Consider the following 20,507-nt stretch of genomic DNA (forward strand, 5'->3'; position numbering starts at 1 on the left):
GAACCATTTAAATAGACCATTGCAATATTCCAATCTATTAATAAATCAATGGGATTCGCCAGGTTTTGGTGGGGGTGTAATAGACAGATTTGTTGATAAAAATTAGATGGTTGTTGGAGTTCAAGACTGATTCAGTCATTATTACAGTTTGTATTTACCCATTCAATTACAGTATATCTATATTTCTGTAAAGTTAACTCTTTCACAGCCAATGGCGACAATAGACGCCCAATCACATGGCTGTTTTCATCCTTCTGCTCTAAATTTGAAATGAATTTATCATTAAAAGACATCCAATCCATTGGAACATCCATGTATTCTCTGCTACACCCTCCTTCTTTAAATGTATTGGACGTCAATTGCCGCCAATGGCAGCCAATGAGATACTAGTCTTGAATAGACAGTTGAAGATCAGACCGAATGATTGGCCCACAGGCAGCTATCAGTCAAAGTTTCTTCTTGCGGACATTTGTGTAGTATTTTCAGTGTGTACTACACGTTGGCAATCGTCTGCCTTTGTCCGCAAGTTTTCTGGACGATTGATCATGTCGAATCAGCGAGAGAAATCAATCACTCACTTATTGTGTGGGCCACTTGGGTAAATAGGTGCAGAAGAAGAGAAGTAGAAGTGACACAGGGGAGGTTTTACGCAAGGTGGCACTCAATTCTTCTTATTTCCTGTCACGTGTAGATTTCTGCGCTAGTTCTAAGAGAGCTTTTGATTCAAAGTGGTTCTATGAGTGGAAAAATAGTCATACAATTGAACTCTCTTTGTTTCTGAATATCCATTGAAATGCTTCCTTGCTTTTCTAAGCAATGATAAATATTATAGATACTATAACTGCATTTATAGTATAAATAGCAGTCTTGAAAAATGTTGTCATGATAGGTACCGATAATAACAGACTACAAATATTATTTTTCCATTTCTACTTGCTATTGCGCGCATGTGTTAAAGTGGCGGCCCGGGGGCCAAATCTGGCCCACCTACATCATTTTGTGTGGCCCGGGAAAGTAAATCATGAGTGCTGACTTTCTGTTTTAGGCTCAAATTAAAATAAAGAGTATAAATGTTTATTAAATTTCCTGATTTACCCCCTTTTAAATCAATAATTGTCATTTTTTAATCATTTTTTTCTGCTTTTTAGTTCAAAAATCATTTTGTAAAATCTAAAAATATATAAAAAACTAATACATTGTTTTAGATCTATAAAAAAACGGAATATTCAGGGCTTTTAATCCAGTTCTTTTAATCCATTTATTAAAAACCAATCTAAATATTATATCTAAAATGGTCCGGCCCACATAAAATCAGCCTCTATGAGAATGTTTTAATTTTGCCAAAAATATATTTTAGGTTTAAACCAACCAGTCAGTCAGATGAACGAGAAGTTCTTTGCTGCATGACTGCAAGCAAGTACTCTAGTTTGTGCCCTCTTGTTCTCAGGAGACTCATCCCTCCCTCCCACACTCATAAAGTTCTACAGTGTTCAACTCGATCCCACTTGGACATCACTTAATATATTGTTGTCAGAACAAGAAGGCCTTACAGCCAGTGCGCACCCCCCAAAAGCCCAGCAGCTCTCAAACCATTATCGCCAGACATGCACTCATCAAGTCATCATCTTCTCCACATGCTCACCCACGCTTCCCCCTCGCATAGCTGGAGTGGCGCGCTTACACACAAACAAAACACCGGTATTCAGGCTCCCACCTTGGCTCGCCTGCAAGGTAGGGGGTGAGCAATACCTCTGCGGTATCTGCACCAATGAAATGTGTTAATGATGGATGGATGGCGGCTGAGCCGGCTGGCGGCCGACAAGTCTCGCACAGTAGAAGGCACTTGTTAAATAGCTCTTCTAAACATAAACACCGGAAGAAAAACGTACACACTGACTGTTCTCACTTGAACTAATGTGTTCTTAGCGCTGTTCACGGCTTTCTCGTCTTTGTTTAAGCTGCTTGTTAGCGATTTGTTTTTGGTTTTTGGAGTGATTAGCGTATTTTGCGGAGTATGAGTCGCAGCTTTTTTAACAGACTGGCCGGGGGTGCGACTTTTGTGTGAAATTATTCAGATATTATATGATTTCACATGTTATTTTTATACTGAAGCACAAGTGAGCGCTCTTGGCTTATGGTAATTTCAACATCCAATCAGAGGTCACCATGGGAAAGAAATCAAAAACAATGGAGACTTGATATGTAGTATATTCTTAGTTTTGGATTGAAAAAAAATACTATATGATTTCATATTTTAAAACTATATATACACATATATACAGTTTATTATTCCCTCTATTCTTCTTTCAATGGCTTTCAAGATTATATATAGTATATTCTTAGTTTTGATTGAAAAAATATTTTTTTACCTATTTTTGCAAATATTTTCTTTAGTGCAACTTATACTTGGGTGCGAGTTATAATCCGAATTACAATATTATCATATTTTTCAAAGATAAATATCCTTCCCAGAGTGTCAATGGCTTCTTTTAAGCAAACAAAAGATCTTTCAGACAAAGTTCCACTTGAGTCTGAGCTCAAAATGTCAACTTGAAGATGTTTTAAAGAGTTTTTCTTGTTGAAATAACGGTTGTTTGAAGAAAAATGTATATTCCTCCCCAGTGTACCGACGTAAACACACTGAGCTGCAGTCAATTCAGCTGGAGCTCCAGAGTCCAGACTGTAAGCTCAGTAAGCTGCGGGCATCTACCATCATGACTGACTATAATCCAAACTACTGCTTCGCTGGCAAGACGGCATCCGTAAACGACCTTAAGGAAGTGCCACGGCGCAACATCTCCCTCACCAGGTGAATAAAAACTATAAAAAAGTATTTCACTTTATAAACTATATGGGAATCGAAAATACAAATGTTTGTTTTTTAGAACCACAACTAATTCTGTCACAAACTACACATTTTTAGGTGAATGAAACATGTTTTTCTTCATCTTCAATTCATAACCTTTGAAAACAGTATATCGATAATTTATCGCGATACTACGTAATGTGAAAATTGATATATTTTATATATTATCCCCAAAGATATTGCATACCTAGGACCATATTTTGTTTTGGTCTGGATTCTTCTAGCTGTCATTCTTGACCTTTTACCAGTACCCCATAATAACTTTTACTTAATAATACATATTGGGAGATTCATATGATTATACAATAGGAAACTTCACTAGTTTTTGGAAAGGGATGAGAAAGCAATGGCTCAGGAGTCGCATATGGCTCTCCGCTAACCCGTAAGGTAGACAAAAGAATCCACTGATGAGAGAGATGAGTCCCAAACGTACCAATAGGAGCGTTGCGTCGGCATTGTGGCGTTGACACGACCTCTAGCACCTTTTTAATCATATTTTTCATTTTTCATTTCACTCTTCTTCATTGATCAGCAACAGCGCAACAATGTTTTCAAAAGAATTCACAGATTTGTTATACTTTAAAAGTTGTGAAATTACTTACAAAAGCTCACATTTTCACTTATTTTGACTTTAAAATTCGGAGTGTCTCCCAAAGAATAACATTTGTTTATGACTCTCTCCATCAAAAAGGTTCCCGACCTCTCCTTTAGTGTTTAGTACTGTTTTTTTTCCATTATAACTTTTTAAATCAATGTTTCTGTCATTATAACTTAAATATTTCTCCACAGAGGCCTCGGCCATGGTGCTTTTGGTGAGGTATATGAGGGACTGGTAGTTGGAATACCAGGTGAACCCAGTCCACTTCATGTGGCTGTCAAGGTGATTTTATTATTTTATTTAAAAGTTTGAGTTTTTGAAAAGTTTCGCAAACTTTTGGGCATTTTGAGTGTGTCGAAGATCTCATCTTATATTAAGGAATCATACCTAGATTTAATAGTTGATGTATGCACACTTAAAGACATAAAAAGCCCTTTTAGAGAGTTCATCAAATATTTTTTATCTGAAAACTAGACTCTGCCTGAGGTTTGCTCTGAACAAGATGAACTGGACTTTCTTATGGAGGCTCTAATCATCAGGTATCAGTCATTGAAGATGTAATGTAGCGGTTGAAATATTTGCTTGACAAAATGTCTCATTTTCTTTCTGCAGTAAGTTCAGCCACCAGAACATTGTGCGCTGCGTCGGGGTCAGTCTCCAGGCGATGCCAAGGTTTATTCTGCTGGAACTGATGACCGGAGGAGACCTTAAAACCTTCCTCAGGGAGATGAGACCCAGAATGGTGAGACAAAATTCAGATTTCAAGCAGAAATATCCAAATTCAGAACCTCTGATTGAGGGACAGTTCCAATGCATGACCGGACGTTTGGTCGTCGAGTATAATAGCTAAATACTGTTTAATATCTGAGTACTGTTTAATATCTAAGTACTATTTAATATCTAAGTACTGTTGAAACCAGCTCTCAAAATTATATTCATGAGACAGAGTTTAATATCTTAGTACTGTTGAGTATTTAAGTACTATTTAATAGCTAAGTACTTTTGAAACCAGCTCTCAGAATTATATTCATGAGAGAGTTTAATATCTAAGTACTGTTGGATATCTAAGTACTATGTTATATCTAAGTACTGTTGAAACCAGCTCTCAAAATTATATTCATGAGGCAGAGTTTAACATCTAAATATCTACTATTTTCAACAATACTTAGATATTAAACAGTACTTGGGTATTAAACAGTACTTGGATATTAAACAGTACATAGATATTTTACAGTACTTATATATTTAACAGTACTTAGATATTAAATTCTCTCTTAGATATTAAACTCTCTCTTAGATATTAAACTCTCTCTTAGATATTAAACTCTCTCTTAGATATTAAACTCTCTCTTAGATATTAAACTCTCTCTTAGATATTAAACTCTCTCTTAGATATTAAACTCTCTTTTAGATATTAAACTCTCTCATAAATATAATTTTGAGAGCTGGTTTCAACAGTAAACTCTCTAATGGGGTCCAAAAATTGCCATTTTGTAGTGAGACAAATCCAAAATTGAGATAAAAAAAAATGCCTGTTTATTTGCTATCTGGTAAATACATTTTAATCAATGTGTGAATGTTATGCTATGTCTCTGGTCCAGGAGCAGCCATCCACTCTGACCATGGTTGACCTTCTCAACGTAGCGCGAGACATCGCCAAGGGCTGCCAGTATCTAGAAGAGAACCAATTTATCCACAGGTATCAAAAGCCACTCATTTTATAAATGCAAATATAGAAACATTCGCCGAAAACAAATGCAGCATACGTACACGTCGCGCTATTTGTATTCCTAAGAGAACCCACGGACTGGGAACAAAAAATCCTTGATACTATGTGGGTGCATAAATTGTGAATATGGAATGCAAATGATGAAAGCGATCTACCCTCGATTGCTGGGACAATAATAGTATTTTTTTTTTTTTGCTTCTGCTTATTATAAGTGGAGCATAAGGACACATTTTGATGTTGTAGCTCAAGGACACACAAAGAATAGCATTTCTGTTTGAAAAACAAAAGAATCTCGGCGTATGCTTTTCCCTTTTGAAAGTCACGCTGACGGACACTCACGAGGAAGGTCAAGTATAAGTCAATGTTGGGGAAAGGTCAAATTTCCTCTCACAATCACATCAAGACAATTGAAGTTTATCTGCCTTTCAGGTCAGGTATAAGCCATTGACAAACGAGGCCTATTAAAGTGTGTTTGCTGCAACGTAGACCCGAAAAGCCCCATCAATCCACCTAATGGCCGCGTCTCACGTTGACCTTCTGTCCTGTCCGTCTTTGTGCATGTATTGAGAAGCGCCGTCCTTGTGGCTTATTGCTACTTTTATGAAGGTCCGTTCAGGAGAGTTGGAGCAAAGGGCATACAAATGAGGTCAGATGGATAAACATCTACAAAGTGTTGAAAATCCTCTGCTTCACTTGAAAAGGTTTTCAGCTTACAATAGGAAGTGGAATCTTATAAAAGAAGTCATGCACCTTTTTGAGGCAAGTAAAGATGCTTGGGTGGATTTATGCTTGCTAAAAGTTGCATTTAGTATAACTAATCATATAGAAATTGTGTTGTTGTCCTTTGTTTGTCTTCTTGTGCCATGCCATTGGCTGGCCATTGACTGTAGTTTGTTGAGATTGGCTCCAGCTTCCCCTGCGAACTTTGGGAGAATAAGGTGTTCAGAAAAGGAATTAATGAATATATAAATTGTCTATTTCCTTCTTTATAATGTTGTGGAGGCAATTTCCCATTCAAATTTACCAATATTAGCTTTCTAAAGTCTTTCATATATACGTTTATTATGAATTGTATCTTTTATTTTTTAAAGAAAAACTTTTGGAGTTCAGTAATATTTTGTCCGCATTGGGGACCGCTCTAATGGACTCTAGAAATTATTTTTCCTTTCTACAGGCTGTCAGGAGCATGGTGCTTTATGCCCAACTGTTTCTCAGCATCCGGTCCATTTTTTTTGCTCTTTAAGGCCTGTCAAGAGACTTTTTAAATTTTGGCGAAAAATGTGCATTTCAAAAGATTAGTGTTTGACGACAATAGCCGTAATAAAGAGGATATTGCCAAAAAAAAAAGCGGCTAAGAAAAGGAGCCCTTGGAAGTTCTTTTCTAATTCTCTAAAGTCAACAGTGTGCTGCCTGTTAACAAGGCTTTATCAAGAGGCTGTACGGCACCTCCATTACTGCGCTGCATGCACAACGACTCTGCGCCCTTCCCCGAAGGCCTCCGTTAGCTGTCTGTGACAGCGCCTGGCGGATTCCAAGGCTCGTCCTTGCCTACGAGCAGAACCAAATCATTAGTGTGACTTCTTCCGAGCCATTAAACAAGGACTCAGGCACTTGTATTTGTCCGCATCAGTTTGTATTTGACCACAAGTGCTTTTTAACTATGGAATTTAGAATACCTGAGGGGAAAAAGTACCGTATTTTCTGCAATATAAGGTGTACCTTCAATGAATCTTGAAATTTGTTTCATATAGATATAAGGCGCACCGGATTATATGAAGAAGTGGTAGTAATGGGGTTGGTTTTGGTGGTGTTAGTAGTAGTAGTAGTAGTAGTAGTAGTAGTAGTAGTAGTAGTAGTAGTAGTACGTAGATTGTGTTACACTTCTACTGGATGGAGTTGTGTTAAAGGGAAATTCATGCAATGATTTTCCAATATTGATTCATATATAAGGCGCACCAGATTATACGAAGTAGTAGTAGTAATGCGGTTGGTTTTGGTGGTGTTGGTAGTAGTAGTAGCAGTAGTATGTGTTAAAGGGAATTTCATGCAATGATTTACCAATATTGATCCATATATAAGGCGCACTGGATTATACAAAGCAGTAGTAGTAATGGGATATGTTTGGTGGTGTTCGTAATAGTAGTAGTAGTATGTAGATTGTGTTATACATCCACTAGATGAAGCTGTGTTCAGGGAATTTCATGCAATGATTCATCAATACTGACCCTTATATAAGTCGCATAAGATTATATAGCACACTACGGAAAATATGATAAATAGTCTACATCCAACCCAACAGATCTATTGCCCATAATTGAACCCCAAAGATAAGCACACCCCGCCTAGCCACTGCAAATTGTTTGGTAAATACCTCCTCATTTAAGTACTTAAACTGGAAAACCACACTCCATAGTACTCGCTAAATGACGACTCCTACTGATAATATGTGAAGCAAACATTTTCCCGGGATGTGTTGATGATTTTCATACAAAATAAATTTGTTGACTCCTTTTCAATCTCTACACGGCACAAAGAAAGGACGTCATATTGTAAAGACTCTCTGTTTAAATCAGTCGCAGCTAATGCCACATCTCCCCCGTCTGTCATTTCACATCGACATTAATCGGGGAAAATGGCTGTCGAAAGCTTACTGTTGCGGTCGCTCATTTTGCTTCTAGTTGTGTGTGTGTTATAGCTTTGCCTCGATCTCATGATTCCGTTTGAGTGACCTGTCACATGCTGTTATTTGGATGTTCAATCCTGGCAAATTATCAGTGCTGGTGCCCATTTGTCTGGCCTGATAAAGAGATGTACGCACTGTACTCGTGAGAGGTTCTTTTCTAAAGAAATAATCCAGTACGCCACGTTTTACTTTGCCTCCAAACTCAAGTGTATCCAATAGTGTCAGCACCGAAATATTCTTATTCAAAAATAACAAACCGAGCTCCGTGGAAAAATCCTACTTTTATGTATTTTCTCATTTTAGTTACTCGGCTCGTATATGCCGCAGTTCAAGCATTTCTTGGTGTTAAGTCATGAAAAAGAAAGAAAAAAATATTGCAGGAAACTGAGTTTCACCTGCTATGTTGATGGGAACTTTCTTCTTAAACTTCTAATTCGGTTTGTGTGGGTTATGTTTTATGCAAATATGAGAACAACTTGAGGAGTCATCAATCATTTAAATGTGTTTTTATGTTTTGATACTTGAACTTATGTGTATTTTTTTCATATTTTAGGGATATTGCAGCTCGTAATTGCCTGCTGACTTGCAAAGGACCGGGTCGTGTGGCTAAGATTGGAGATTTTGGGATGGCAAGGGATATTTATAGGTAAGAATTGCATATTTTTTGGTTGGTTCACCTCTCAAAATGAATGTTAGAATATTATATAATGGGTACATCATATTTTCAATTGATGCAGTACAATGAAGGACTTAAACGTATTGTCCACATGAACAAAAACAACTTGAGTGGAACCTTGAAACCATAAACAGAAAAACAACACATACAAAGATCTTTTTTTTTTACATTTTTTATCATTGCCAGACATTATTTCAATACAATGTATCATTATATTTCTTCCAGCCTTTGAAAAATATTTTGAGGGTTTCCTGAAACTAACAAAATGTATTTATTATATATTGTTGAAGAATATTCATAGAATGTGTGCTTTCATAACAATTCTGGCCTCTTTAGGTCTTATTATATTACTTAAAATTAGATTAGGTCATATTTTATTTATGTATATTATTTTCCAATGGGGTTTTTAAACATACAGGAGCAGGATGATTACTTGATAATTTAGTTGCTTTTGGTTTAAATTACAGTTCCAAAGTAGCAACTGGTCTTCAAACTCTTACATTTTACTATAATCTTAAATATTATCCCAATACAATTGATTTTAATAATAATATCCGTACCATTTAAATGTAAATGATGAGTCCGAATAGTCGCTTTTCTCTCTATCTGCCCTACAGCTAACTGGCGACCAGTCTTAGGTGTAGTCTATCTTTCGCCTATATTCTGCTGTGATTGGCTCCCAACAACCCTTTTGCAGATAATGGATGATTCCTTTAAATCTGTGGATTTTTCTCTCCACGTCTCTAAACTATTGCCCTCTCCCTGCGGCTCATTAAGATGTGTAAATGTTTGAACGCTACTGAGAGAGAGAGCTTGAAACTCCTTCTTTTCATCCCTACCCAACTAGTATCTCATTATTCCCGTGTCTAACGTTTTAAATCAGACGGCCGGCCGGTCGGACAGGGGTAGTTCCGCCTGGTGTTACGACTTCCCAATTCTTCGGGGAAATCACGGTAGCCTTTCATCTATGAGAAACTGGAGCTTAGAAATATGTCAAAACATGCAGCGTTCCGTAAAAAGTCGAAAATGATGAGGACAGGGGCGGATCTAAAGTCGCATATGGTTGGGGCTTCTGCTTTGTGGGGCCCCCCCCAACCGAAACCCCCCTCGAGGTGCCAAATTCAAAGCACTTGATTTAATTGCTGGTGTCAGTTTTTCAGGTGCCCAGCCAAGATTGTGCTTTTTACAACATGGAAGCCTCCAGCAGTTATGCTCACCACACGAGTCTTCTTGTCTTTGCCTTTATGTGCGGAAGAATAAGGGCGCACCTCTCGTTTGGTGCTGCTCAGCTGTCTGCGATTTCTATTTGCCGTTTCATCGTATGGCCCTAATTTGTGTGACAAGGGACATGCAAGTCCTTTTAAGGCCGTCACAGTGCGGGTGGGGTTTAGGGCTTAATGTCGGATTTTTTTCTAGGCGGAGATGAGAGCCTGGGGCGCACTCACACGTGATTCTATTCTTTACTTAAATAGCCTTGCACGCATGTAGGAACATTTGTGATGGAAAAAATATATAAAAACAGCAAAATATGGCTGGCGTGAACCACGTTGACGACCCCGGTTAAGAGGATTTAGCAGCTTTAGGAGATAGTCAACAAGTGGATGTAATATTGTCATGCCGCAAACTTCTAGGACAGGGGTAGGGAAACTATGGCGTGGGAGCCATATGTGGCTCTTTTGATGAGTGCATCTGGGTTTTTGCTAACTTGGGAGATAAAATATGGTAAAAGCTGATGATAGAAGTGAGATATTACATCTATAACTGCTTTAATCTTCAGTTTTTTGCAGTAGACTCTTCTGGAATGCTTCCTCTCATTGATTAGCAACAGCATAGGAGTGTTTTTTTGTAAAAAAAACATTTTTTTCTACTTAAAAAGTGGTGAAATTACCAAAGAATTTGATAAGGCACTTGTTTACATGCATGTATTTTGACGTTTAAAGTCATAGTATAGTAAAAAATGAAGTATTTCGCATGTAATACTATTACATTATATTGAAATAATACTATAGGGAGTGAATTGCAAAAATAAGGTATTAAAGTCATTAGATTGCTTATTTTTTTCATAATATTTTGATAAATGCCCTAAAAAAAACACACAATTTGCACCAAATAAGCCATCACAACAGGTTTTTATTCAGTAGTATCAAAATGTGCGTAAATGTACATTAAATAAACATTAATAGCAATGAACTTTGACACTTGTAACATTACTAAACACATCAAAATAGGTTATTCTAAAAGGGTCCAATACAATTGCCAACTTAAGTCACAACGCCAACAAGACACCATTAAATACAACTAAAGAAAAATAAAACGAAAAATCTGACCTTCTATTGACAAAACCTTACGATTGTGTGTGTGTGTGTCTGTTCCTCACCCCGATTCCAAAAAGCATTTGAATAAAAGCCCAGAAACACCCACTGACAACACCAAATGAAACGTTGGCGTCAGTTGGCTTTTATCCCTTTCGCTTGAGGCGGTTGCCACAGCAACGGCAACGCAAATTAACGCCGCTTCCATTGTATTCTTATTCTAATGTCTTTTTCTCCCCCATTCTCGGATGAATGTGTTTCTGTTCTTGTGTGCGTGAATGTGTGTAGAGCAAGCTATTACAGGAAAGGTGGTCGTGCTATGCTCCCAGTGAAGTGGATGCCACCTGAAGCTTTCATGGAGGGCATCTTCACTTCAAAAACAGACACATGGTGAGCAGCCACAGGTGGTCCCAATGCCCTCCTTTCGTGGGAAATTGCATGCTTTGACGTCTTCTTTTCTGATAAAAGAATTTACTTTTTTCCTCCTTTTCCTTTTTATTATTATTATGTTTTTAACAAAATCAATAGCAATCACTAACTAAAAGAATATTTCCTTTTTTTTAAATTAAATTCTTAACAAAAAATAACAAGGTTTTTCCTCATTTTTTAAATTATTATTATTAAAGAAATGTAGATCTATTGAATAGAATGGAAAGTAAATTAATATACATATATAGAGATAAGAGAATATTTTTTGCCTTTTTAATTATTGTTTTGATTTCATGAAAAGACAATTTGTACTTTTTAATTATAGACTAATATTAAAAAATATATAAAATTTATTTAGGTCATATATAGAAAGCTAGTATTAAAACTTAATATCTCATTGACAGTGATAATGTCCAATCCAATTTGACTGATCCAGTCTATTGGGGTCAAAAAGTGGGTTCATACTTAAAAATACATTTTTTTAAACCCTAATCTTTTTCAACTTTTCAACGTGACTTGACTGACTTTCCCACTCTTATTCTTTTTTCTTCTCCATGTCTGTTCAGGTCATTTGGGGTCCTGCTCTGGGAAATCTTCTCCCTAGGCTACATGCCTTATCCAAGTCGCAGTAATCAAGAAGTGCTGGACTTTGTAACCAATGGTGGAAGAATGGACCCCCCCAAAAATTGCCCTGGGCCTGTGTAAGTCAAATATAACCTTTTAGACCTTATATAGAAAGAACTAACAAGGCAACTTAAGGTTTCTCATCTTAGGAAAATTCTTTAGAGTCAGACATCCCATTCTAATGAATTTTGCATCACTTCCTTGCAATTTTAGGGTATTTGTGGGTCACTTTCGGTCATTTTTGGATCATTTAAGATTGATTTTTACTCATTTCCAGGTCATATGTATTTGTAGGTCATATTAAATAGTGTCATTTTAATTGACAGGCGGTGAATGAGCAGATTCGACCGCGTACACGAAATTATTTTCAATGCATGTATACACATACATTTCTATTTTTACAGCGCCCCTATCAAAATAAAAGCATGACATTCCTAAAATGCAATATGAAGGAGCTATTAGATGCCTATGAGGCCAAAAAAAGCCCTCTGGCCGGATTGGACGCGGGCCGTAGGTTTGATTCCGCCGCTATAAACTGCGACCCCTTGGAAAATGAATTTGTGCTGCGCTCAAACTGAGGCCGTTAGACTCAAGGGTGTGAAGGCAGCAGCTATAGAGAGGGTCATTGCATCCTACTAGGGGCACAAAAACGCTTACTCATACTCATACTTGTACTTGTACTGCCTTTTGGAGATTGACTTCCCCGAAAGAGGCTTTGGACTATGAGAGAACAGACTTCTTGTGGATGAGGAGCTACTCTTAGCACTCTACTGAAAGCACTTTATCCGTAATTGAGGGAGACAGACAAGCTAGTACAGTTTAGGGGATTCCTTTGCTCTTTCCCCCCATCTCGTTTTATCTTATTTATTTATTTTGAATGAAATACTGCAGTCATACAATGAGAAATAAGTACAAAAACTTAACTTGCTGTTAAAAATGATGACACTGGCTTTTGGATAGACACTTTTTGATGAATGGCCTCTTAGTTTGAACCCAAGTTGGCAGTAGGAATATTTTATAAGACTTGATTAAATGGAAAAAGTGATTTTTTTGTGTCAGGGCCAGATGTCAGAATTTGACAACGTGATGATGGCAATGAGTTCATCTGCAATCTGAAAGAAGTCAATTGAATGAAATAATGGGAAGAGGCAGGCATTATCGATGTCCTTGAGAATATAATTAACTGGTCTGGGTTGATAATGACTTTGTTTGTGTTAAAAATGAGATTCATAGAGAAAATTATTGGATGGACTTATTGAGATTTATGGAAATTTAGACTCAAGTTGGACTGTGTGACTTTTAGTTCAAATTTTGTATGTCATGTTTAGAGTTTTTGGTTGTTTCTGCTTGTAAAGATATTACCAAAAAAATATTTCTAGTGTAATTTAATGTGTTTTTTTTACATATTTATTTACAGGTACCGTATAATGACACAATGTTGGCAACACCAACCCGAAGACAGGCCGAATTTTTCTACCATACTTGAGAGAATTGACTACTGCTTACAGGTAGCGGTAAAAAAAATATACAGCTAAGGCATGTAATTCAAGTTCTGGGATGATAGTGAGTTTCTATTTTATTTTTAAAAAAGAAAAGAATAAAAGGTAAGACTATTTACTGTTATCACCAATGTTAATGCCTCTAAATGAGTGATTGCATATTATGAATTGAGTATAGATATATATTAAATTTCCTGATTTTCCTCTTTTTAAATCAAGAATTAGAATTTTTAAATCATTTTTTCTGTGTTTTTAGTTCAAAAATCATTTGGTAAAATCTAAAAATATATGTAAAAAAAAAAAGCTAAAATAAATAAATATAGATCTATAAAAAAACTGAATATTCAGGTCTTTTAATCCAGTTCTTTTAATCAATTTATAAAAAAACCTAAATATTCTATCTAAAATGGTCCAGCCCATGCTAAAACACAACATTAATAATCTAAAACAATTCCTATTGTCACATGACTCATCTACCCCAATCCTTTTAGGACCCTGACGTGGTGACCATGCCTCTACCCATCGAATACGGCCCCATCCAAGAAGAAGAAGATGGCGCACCAGTCCGGTCTGACAATCCCTCTGGCGCCACAGTCCTAGTAAACCCCCACTCGCCCAACAGCGACCTTTCTCAACCTGGTCCACGCTACCGCTCAGAAGAAAACCGCCGAGCTCCAACCGAGCCCAAAGCACAGACACTCACATCACCCCATCCTCCGGACTACCTCCATCCTCACCAGCAATCTCCGGCACCCTCCACCATCATCTCCGAGAAGCCCCCCATCCAACCAACCTCGGAGGGGGGACACGTCAACCTGGCTTTCGCCCAGAGCCACGCGGCCGAGAAGGAGAACCAAACCGGGAAGGGTACCAGTTTGTGGAACCCTACTTACGGCTCATGGTTTTTGCAGCAACTCCAGAGAAAGCAGCAGCAACGGCAAAGGGGGCTTCTAGCTGCGGGGGGCACTGGGGGGCGCGTTCCAGGGGAAGGGCAGGAACAGGCGGGTAGGACTGTCGCCGAGGTGGCCGGGTCAATGGGTCTCCAACATAAGTTTCAACATCAACACCAGCTTCAGATGCTGCAACAACAACAACAGCAGCAGGGGGGTCTTTGCCGACCCTTACTAGCCCCCCCACCTCCAGCCAGCCGATCCCCACTCCTCTTAGATTCGGGTACTTTACCCCCAGGCCCCCTCTATACTCTGAGACGTTTCCCCTGCGGGAGTATCGGCTACGGCTACCAAGATCAAGGCCTTTCGCCGGAGGCCAATCCTCAACAGGGCGTCCACCAGAGGGCGACGGTGTCCCGGAGCCACCCGGGATTATCCGAGGACAGCAGACCACTCTTGGTCACCATGGGGACGGTGCAGGACACCCGTCTGCCCAGGATGGAGGGGCATAACGCCACCGTGCTTTAGTCGACGTGCGTGTATAGTTGGATTCACTTCTCACGCTCGGCGTGTCGGCCAATCGTCCTCACCCATTCCCAGGGTTGTTACTCCCTCCGGTCCCGGAAAAAGCGACCTTTCACGCGTACGCCAGCACTCAATCCGTTCATCTTTTATTAGGAGGAAGCCGCCGAGCGTCAAATCCCCAACATTAAAAAGCACATCAGAAGACACGGGATGGCAAAATGAATTCAAAGACTAGTTTTTACGTCCACAAAGTGTATTTTTTCATCGTAAAGGGACAGCGAGCGGATCCTCACGGAAAAGAAGTTTATAGCAAATATTTCCACTTTTTCCGTCTCACTAACCGCCGGTTTCGGGCTACAAAAATTCCGATGGTCCACCGCGTACTTTGACTCCAAAACTCTGATCCCAAAAAAAAAAAGTTACGTGTTTAATTTCGTTAAAATTAAGCAAAATCCGTCATGACATACTAAACAATAAAAGGCCAAGTTTTACATTTTCAAAATCATATGTCAGATCGACCCGGACATTTGTAGGAAAATGAAAAACTAGAAAAATATGTTTGTTGATGTTTTTTGCTTGCCTGCTTGTTTATTTATTCTTTAGTTTATTTATTATTTGGATGTGCTTTCTATAAATTATCAATGAGCCGCTTCACAGTACGAGCAATTACCCCACATTAGTTCAGGCTCACTTCACGTTTTGGGCTGTTTTTTCTGAAAATGAGTCACGGTAAAAAAAAAAGCCATGAATGAACTAGAAAAATAGAATCCGACAAAAGTGTCATTTCATACAATCAAGCGTATCAACGTATCCTTTTACCCTTTCATTTTGGATCCATGAAGCTGATTTATTTGCTATTGTTTGTTGCCTAACTGAAAATAACAAACTGATGTCTTAGCTTCATGGTTTTGCCGTATCAAAGACACAAAGGTCTTTCTTCCCTCATGGCTTTTCTGCAAAAATGTCCCTTTTTTTGGTGGTTATAACGAAATCAATGTTAACCTTCAAATTTGCTCGTAAACTTTGCTCGCTCAAAAGCACTTCGACATTTACATTTTTTTATGACGGAATGAACAAGATGGAATGGTGCATGGACGATTGGTCGCCGGTCTTTTGGTCACAAGTCAAATGGTGACAGAGTTTAATGTTGAAACCTGCTCTCTAGATTATATTCATGAGAGAGAGAGAGTTTAATATCTAATAGAGTTTAATATCTAATAGAGTTTAATATCTAATAGAGTTTAATATCTAATAGAGTTTAATATCTAATAGAGTTTAATATCTAATAGAGAGAGTTTAATATCTGAGTGTTTGATTCCTGAGAGTTTAATATCTGAGATAGTTTAATCTCTAAGAGAGAGAGTTTCATACCTGAGAGAGTTTAATACCTAAGAGAGAGAGTTTAATATCTAAGAGAGAGAGTTCAATACCTAAGAGAGAGAGTTTAATATCTAAAAAAGTGTTCAATATCTAAGAGAGAGAGTTTAATATCTAAAAAAGAGAGTTTCATATCTAAGTACTGTTTAATATTTAATTACTGTTTAATATCCAAGTACATTTGACCGGCGACCAAAAGGGACCAATAGACAGGCGACCAAACGCCCGGCGACCAAACGTCCGACGACCAAACGTCCAGTCACAGATGAAATACAAACAAATTTCAAAGCAGACGCTACTTTTGCTCCCCCGTTTTAAAATAGCAGTTGTCATCTGAGTGGCCTTTTCCGTCTCAGGCCTGACGAATAAAAGCCACCAGTTGTTTACATTTCAGTGAGTGAATATGTCACTTCTTACATATGTTAATTGACTGTACTTGGCTAGCGTGTCAGTCAGTCCGTCTGCTGCAAAGCAACGACGGGCTGTCACGAGTGGCGGCCAAGCAAGCTACTGAGCAATTAAGCTGCGTTCAGACCGGCCTGGCGCGCCAACGTCGCCTGTCAACAAATACTATTTTGCTTTCACGGCGACATTTACGGCGCCAAAAGATTGAAACCGTACGACGTACGTAAGTTTACCCTCGGAGTGACGGAATTTGGTCGGTAGAGGTCGGGATGTACACTTGCTGGAAACCCTTTGGTTTCCTTTCCTTTCTTTGCAATGTACTTTTGTGTCTAATTTTAAAGCAGTATATTTGCACCAACATTTTTTGTTGATTATTACAAAAGTTCTTGTGTTGTTTTTGAAATATATTTACTTCATTTTGCATTTACCCCTAAAAAAACAACTATTTTTTCCACTTTAATTCATGGCTTCACTTAACATAAAAAAGCAAGTAAAAATGATATTAAATTAAAAATTTTACAACTTACTCCGATTATTTCAAACTCCTAATATTACAAATAGTTTGGAGTATTTTCTGAACCATGAATTGAAACAATTTCCAGTCCTTTTCCTGCAAAAAAAAAACAACAAAGCGACTTAAAATTTGTTATATTAAGATTTAAATCATGTAGTATTCCTCTATATGACTTAATTCTCTTAATATTACGATTTTAATCTCATAACATCACAATATTACTCATTTCCCATGAGATTGTGACTTTAATCTCAAATATTGGCAATTCTTCTGGCCCTAATTCTCTTTATTTGGACTTTAGTTGACCTAATTTTGACTTTTATTTCATCTCCTGCAAACTAAAATCACATAAATGATAAAGCACATTATACTTTTGATGACAACTCATCTTGGGATGAGGGTCAAAATAATTGCAATGGGTCTGAACGCAGCATTACAATGCTAACCTCCTATAGGAGCATCATTTCTATTGACTTTTCCCCCCTTACTATAGCCCACCCATCATTATTTCATGTACAAAGACATACTAAACTGCATCTGTAAATGATGTAATTAAAAAGTATTGTACTATGACTCTGGTAAATGCTGTAAATTGCCCTTGGGAAGATATTTGCCCCCAAAAATAAATGAATATATAATACGTTTCTTGCAATGTTTTGAAAAAGAAATAAATCCCTAAGCAGTTATTTTTCCTTGGCCAACAAAGTCAGGTTGTCTAAATATATTGTGTAAGTGTATTTAAGTGTCTGCTCTGAGCATGATTGTAAATTTCCATGACAAGTACTTGAGTTCCTTTCTGCCCAAGATTGTGACAGTTTCTTGAATCTTTTAGTATTTTCTCTTATGTAACCACCTCAAATGATATTTATTTGTGGTCAGACCACAGTGTTACGATGGCATCATGGAGGAGTGGATGGCATAACATTTTATTCGTTTTCTGCGTCTACACTTCCACGCATGTATCAAGTGTAGGTAACTCAGCTGTCAAAATATGACAAATTCCCTCAACATCTCTCACTGAAACATTTGTGTGTGTATTTGTTTTTTGTATATATCAGGGGTAGGGAACCTATGGCTCGGTAGCCATATGTGGCTATTTTGATGGGTGGGAAAAGGTTCCCGATCCCTGGTATATATGTTTCTACTAAGGCTTTTATTTATTATTTGTATTCAGTCATTCATTCATCTTCCATACTGCATACTTCATGGGTTACTGGAGCCAATCGTAGTGGAAAGTTAGACTGGTCCCCAATCAGCCATCCATCCCACCAAAGGCAGGTGAGTGAACCACTACACTATGAAAGAAATAATGTATTGTAAGGCTAGTTATCCTTACAAAAAAAAAGGTTTGTCTCCCCCTATGCCCTGCGATTGGCTGGCCATCAAGGTGTCCCCTGCCTCTGGGCTGGAGTCAGCTGGGCTAGGCTCCAGCACCCCCTCCTGACCTTAATGAGGATAAAGCGGTTGAGAAAGTGAGATGAGACAATGAAGTATTCTTTGTGTTTCAAATGTTAACTTTTAATGGAGTCAGATGGCCTGAAATAAAGGTCAGTTGATGTAAAATACTAAGTAAAAATGTTACTCAATATTTGGCAAAAAAATAAAGAAATAGTGTACTAATACATACTGTTTTATAGCAAAAAGACCACAAAAAAACGTTTCAAATGTTAACTTTTAACGGAGTCAGATGGCCTGAAATAAAGGTGAGTTGATGTAAAATACTAAGTAAAAATATTACTCAATATTTGGTTAAAATGAGTGTACTAACATATACTGTTTTATAGCACCAAGACAACAAAAATCATGACCGTCTACGTCATCTTCAAAACATAGACATTAACCTTAGAGGACAAAACCCCCTCGCAGAGTACGGTAAGCAAGCTGCCATTTTTTCCACATTCAATATGGCGCAAAAGTGTGGGCGTGGTTATGACGTTGGCCAACGCAGGTGTGTAAATTACGCACATCCGCAGCCGCTCGTTCTTTCAGACAGTCATTTGTTTTCTGACAGATGGCTGCAGCACACGCGAGGTGAGGCGTAGAGCATTTTACTGGCATTTAAGGGCATTTTTAAGGAATCAATCGAGCCAAAATGCCAACAAATCTTTTAGTTTAATGCCAAGTTGAACAGATCGTCGACGATTTAAGTTTTAACTCCTATTCCCGACCGGCTGTGTGCCGTGTGTGTCTAGTTAACTTAGCATTAGCATCCCGGCGACGCTTTACATTTGACTTCAAAAGTCCGCTTTCTCTCCATTATTGAGTCGTTTAGGAACAACTTTTAATTTAGGGACCTTTGCTGGATAAAGGTTCATTCAAAAACGAGTGATTAGTCGACTGATCTATCGTTTCCAATTTGTAATTGTTCTGTTTTTGAGAAAGTTGTTAAGCCTACTATCTCCTAGCCTGCTATCTCCTAGCCTGCAAGGGAAAATAGCACGGAGCACTCACTAACTTCATTCAATTCTTTATGTTGTTCGTTTATTGATTTTTTTTTTCTGTTTCAGAATACGAGATGCAGCTCTTCCTGTGTACCCTGAACACCCACACCCTTGTTGAGGTAAGATCTTTAACCCTAGCCCAAAATAAATCAATGTAATTGCAATTGGAGGCAGAGCATGCACTACAAGAGGTATGATCTTCAAACATCTATATTACAATACAAAAGATGTGAACTTTTATACAATCTTGTTTAATTTTGATTTTTTTTCAAAAGGTGACTTTAATTTGTCATCACTGCTCACAAAGAAAATGACATTTTGGCTGATCAAGGTAAGATGTTTAATTCAAAACTATCTAGTGAATGTCCATTCTCTATATATGACAACTTTTTCTTTTATTTGCAAGGTTTTCCTGTGTGCCCAGAAAGGACATCGATGCCCTTGACTTTACAGGAGTGGAAATGGGGCTGAATTAGGGTAAAATGAGTACCAAAAAAAAGTAAGTCTATCTATATTCTAACTTTTTTTTTTTGTACACAGTGCCCTCCAATCTGTATAAGTGTTCTACCTTGCAGACTGCCTGCTTGATGATTTTTCTGTGGCATCTCTGGTAAGTTCATTGTATAATATCCAAGTATTCAAACATGCAATTTACTTTTCCCTCTTTTATAGGTGCGTCACCAGACCTTCAAGAAGGACTTCTAAAGACTTTTGGGAAAATTGGCTGCTAACAACCTCCCTCAATGGCAGCCAATTTTTTTTTTATTTTTTTTTTTTAAATTTGTACTTGTGAAAAAACCTCCCTTTATTAATAAAAATATTCTTCATGCTTGAAAAAATCTATTTCACTGTGTGTGTATATATAATAAAAGCAGAATTTTTTTTTTTAAATTTTGTACTTAGTCAAAAAAACCTCCCCTTTTTATTAAAATTGTTCAT

General features: G+C 37.7%; 1 protein-coding gene and 1 long non-coding RNA gene across 7 annotated transcripts in view; both read left to right on the forward strand.

The window, feature by feature from the left end:
- alk (ALK receptor tyrosine kinase) overlaps positions 1–16,246 on the forward strand; it is a 159,736-nt gene extending 143,490 nt beyond the window's left edge. For all 5 annotated transcript variants that reach the window (XM_077731422.1, XM_077731426.1, XM_077731424.1 and 2 more), the window contains 10 exons: positions 2,623–2,809; positions 3,656–3,746; positions 3,939–4,003; positions 4,077–4,206; positions 5,066–5,163; positions 8,430–8,522; positions 11,153–11,254; positions 11,860–11,994; positions 13,335–13,425; positions 13,908–16,246. In XM_077731422.1, coding sequence (XP_077587548.1) covers positions 2,623–2,809; positions 3,656–3,746; positions 3,939–4,003; positions 4,077–4,206; positions 5,066–5,163; positions 8,430–8,522; positions 11,153–11,254; positions 11,860–11,994; positions 13,335–13,425; positions 13,908–14,834 — 1,919 coding nt within the window. In that variant the 3' untranslated portion in view covers positions 14,835–16,246. The remainder of the gene's footprint in view (positions 1–2,622; positions 2,810–3,655; positions 3,747–3,938; positions 4,004–4,076; positions 4,207–5,065; positions 5,164–8,429; positions 8,523–11,152; positions 11,255–11,859; positions 11,995–13,334; positions 13,426–13,907) is intronic.
- A 2,761-nt stretch (positions 16,247–19,007) lies between these two features.
- On the forward strand, positions 19,008–20,405 carry LOC144206509 (uncharacterized). 2 transcript variants are annotated; one of them, XR_013328381.1, is made up of 6 exons: positions 19,008–19,158; positions 19,635–19,687; positions 19,844–19,899; positions 19,975–20,067; positions 20,144–20,178; positions 20,241–20,405. It is a non-coding gene; the product is annotated as an uncharacterized LOC144206509 (long non-coding RNA). The 2 variants fall into 2 exon arrangements; XR_013328380.1 differs by having other exon boundaries at positions 19,975–20,045; positions 20,109–20,178.
- Positions 20,406–20,507: the final 102 nt, after the last annotated feature.

Source organism: Stigmatopora nigra, chromosome 13, assembly GCF_051989575.1.
Source record: "Stigmatopora nigra isolate UIUO_SnigA chromosome 13, RoL_Snig_1.1, whole genome shotgun sequence".
Lineage (NCBI taxonomy): Eukaryota > Metazoa > Chordata > Actinopteri > Syngnathiformes > Syngnathidae > Stigmatopora > Stigmatopora nigra.